At 40.5% G+C, this 2,367-nt stretch overlaps 1 protein-coding gene across 1 annotated transcript in view; it reads left to right on the top strand.

Annotated features, from left to right (window-relative positions):
- LOC106531270 (retinal Mueller cells isomerohydrolase) overlaps positions 1–2,367 on the top strand; it is a gene marked incomplete at its 3' end in the record, with an annotated part of 13,098 nt that extends 10,731 nt beyond the window's left edge. Inside the window, 5 exon segments of the mRNA XM_014027080.1 lie at positions 752–881; positions 1,017–1,131; positions 1,209–1,303; positions 1,381–1,492; positions 2,013–2,367. Of these exon segments, the coding sequence (XP_013882534.1) occupies positions 752–881; positions 1,017–1,131; positions 1,209–1,303; positions 1,381–1,492; positions 2,013–2,170 (610 nt within the window).

The raw sequence follows: 2,367 nt of genomic DNA, 5'->3' as shown, positions 1-2,367 counted from the left end.
CACATAGAGACAAACAAGACAAACAACCATTCACTCTCTCACTCACACCAAGGGACAATTTAGAGTTATCAATTTATCTAACAGTCATGTTTTTGGTCTGAGGGAAGAAACCGGAGTACCCRGAAAGAACATACAAATTCTACCCAGAAAGGTCCCCGAGCCGGGATTTGATAAGGCAACCTTGCTGAGTGGCATCAGCTCTACCAAATGAGCCACCATGCTGCCATATAAAAGAAAAAAACATAATCATTTCAACCTAACAAAAAAGCAATTTCAATAAAAAAAATTCAATCCAAAAGTTTTTTGCAACACAGAAATTGTTTTTCGCATGTCAGAAATCTTTGATTGAATCTCAAACTTTTGGTTGAACTCAAAAATGTTTTGAATTCAGAGAACAAGAACATGTGGGGCGGGGTCAAAGCAGAATTTATGAAAGACGTGTCCCTATTGGTTAGTTTGAGATTCAATAAAAGATTTCTGACATGCAAAAACAATTCTGTTTTGAAAAAAACACTTTGCTTGAAATTTTTTTGAATGAAATAGCTTTTTTGTTTGTTTGTTTGTTTGTTTGTTTTGATTGAAATCTTATTTAAAAAATTTTCGGATTGATTTTTTAAATGAAATTACTTTTTCTGATTAAAACTGCTTTTTTGTTTGAATGAATAGTAAAAACACAAATTACCTGGATAAGTGTGAAGCTCCATTTCCTGTGTTCTGAGGGGTTAAATGTGACTTGGCTCTCCGTTTGCAGCCATGAATTTGTGTATAACTACCTGTACCTGGCCAACCTGAGGGAGGAGTGGGAGGAGGTGAAGAGAGCAGCCATGAGAGCTCCTCAGCCAGAGGTCAGACGATACGTCCTGCCGCTGGATATTCACAGGGTGAGGACAGAAACACATTTGTAACGTTATTTTTGGACGGTAACATGTTTTTCTTTGTCTGTTAGCAAAATATTTCATGAAGCACTGTGTGATATTAAAAGAGAATTTCAGGTGTTTTGTTCTGCCTACATTCAGGAAGAGCAGGGGAAGAATCTGGTGTCTCTGCCCTACACAACAGCAACTGCTGTTCTTCACAGAGACGGCACCATCTGGCTTGAACCTGAAGTTCTGTTTTCTGGACCACGACAGGGTAACACAAACACACAGGCAATTGCAGATTTGCATTTTGTTCTGTAGATTTGTTCAGTACGTCCTCATCTCTCTCAGCCTTTGAGTTTCCACAGATTAACTACTCTCAGTGTTGTGGGAAGAAATACTCCTTCGCCTACGGACTCGGACTGAACCACTTCATTCCCGACAGGGTAATCCCACATTTAGAATAAAAACTTTGTGTTGCATTAACTGGATATCATGTTACCAGCTGCTGCTTTTCCCACAGATTGTTAAGCTGAACGTGCAGACCAAAAAATCCTGGGTGTGGCAGGAGGAAGACTGTTACCCATCAGAACCGGTTTTTGTCCCAACACCTGGAGCCACAGAGGAGGATGATGGTAAGGTGGACTCTTACACGGGTTTGGACTGGTCTCTAATGTGACTGGGAATCCATTGCATGCTTTTTCTCAGGTTCAGGGGTGGAGCTAGACATTTTTGYATGGGGTGGCACCGGGTGGCCAAAGTGTTTCTTAGGGGGGCACATACAAATACATAAAAGTACTCTGGATTTTAAATTTTAAAATAGCCTCCACAGCTAACTTCAATTGGCTCTAACTCAGCTGTTTTAAAAAAATATCAAGGCTCTAAAAACATATGTAAAATATACGGTACAATATATACTTAAGAAACCATTTGAGATGGTTTAGGCCTCCTGGATGCCTCCCTAGGAAGGTGTCCAAGTAGGAGACCCTGGGGAACACCCAGGTTACAGGAAATAATATGACAGCGCTTCACTGCTGCTGCCCTGCAACCTGACTCTGAATTAAGTGGAAGATAATAGATGGATCTGTACAGAAACACCTCTCGGATAAAAAAAAATAAAAATCTGCTTTTCTGCACTTCATCTGTCTCCTGCAGGCGTGCTGCTGAGCATTGTGGTGAAACCGGGTGCAGAGAGACCAGGATTCCTGCTGGTTCTGGATGCCGTGAATCTGAAAGAACTGGCCAGGGCTGAAGTGGACGCCATCATCCCCGTCACTTTACACGGGATGTACAAACCACAGTCCTCAGACTGAACGCTGTTTCCTGCCTGTTTGTCAAATCTTCAACTTTAATGCAGCTGCAGCATTTATAACAAATACAATACTTGAAAACATGTTTTATACCAAATATTTAGTTAAACATGTTTTTTTTATTCTCTCACAGCGAAATTATAATCAACTGAATCGAGAAGCAGTGTTTGTGTGCAAGAAAATTTTGGAGCATCTTTTCA

Source organism: Austrofundulus limnaeus, unplaced genomic scaffold (genome assembly GCF_001266775.1).
Source record: "Austrofundulus limnaeus strain Quisiro unplaced genomic scaffold, Austrofundulus_limnaeus-1.0 Scaffold614, whole genome shotgun sequence".
NCBI lineage: Eukaryota > Metazoa > Chordata > Actinopteri > Cyprinodontiformes > Rivulidae > Austrofundulus > Austrofundulus limnaeus.
The sequence above is the reverse complement of the archived record's forward strand: the minus strand, read 5'-3'. Positions and strand labels throughout refer to the sequence as shown.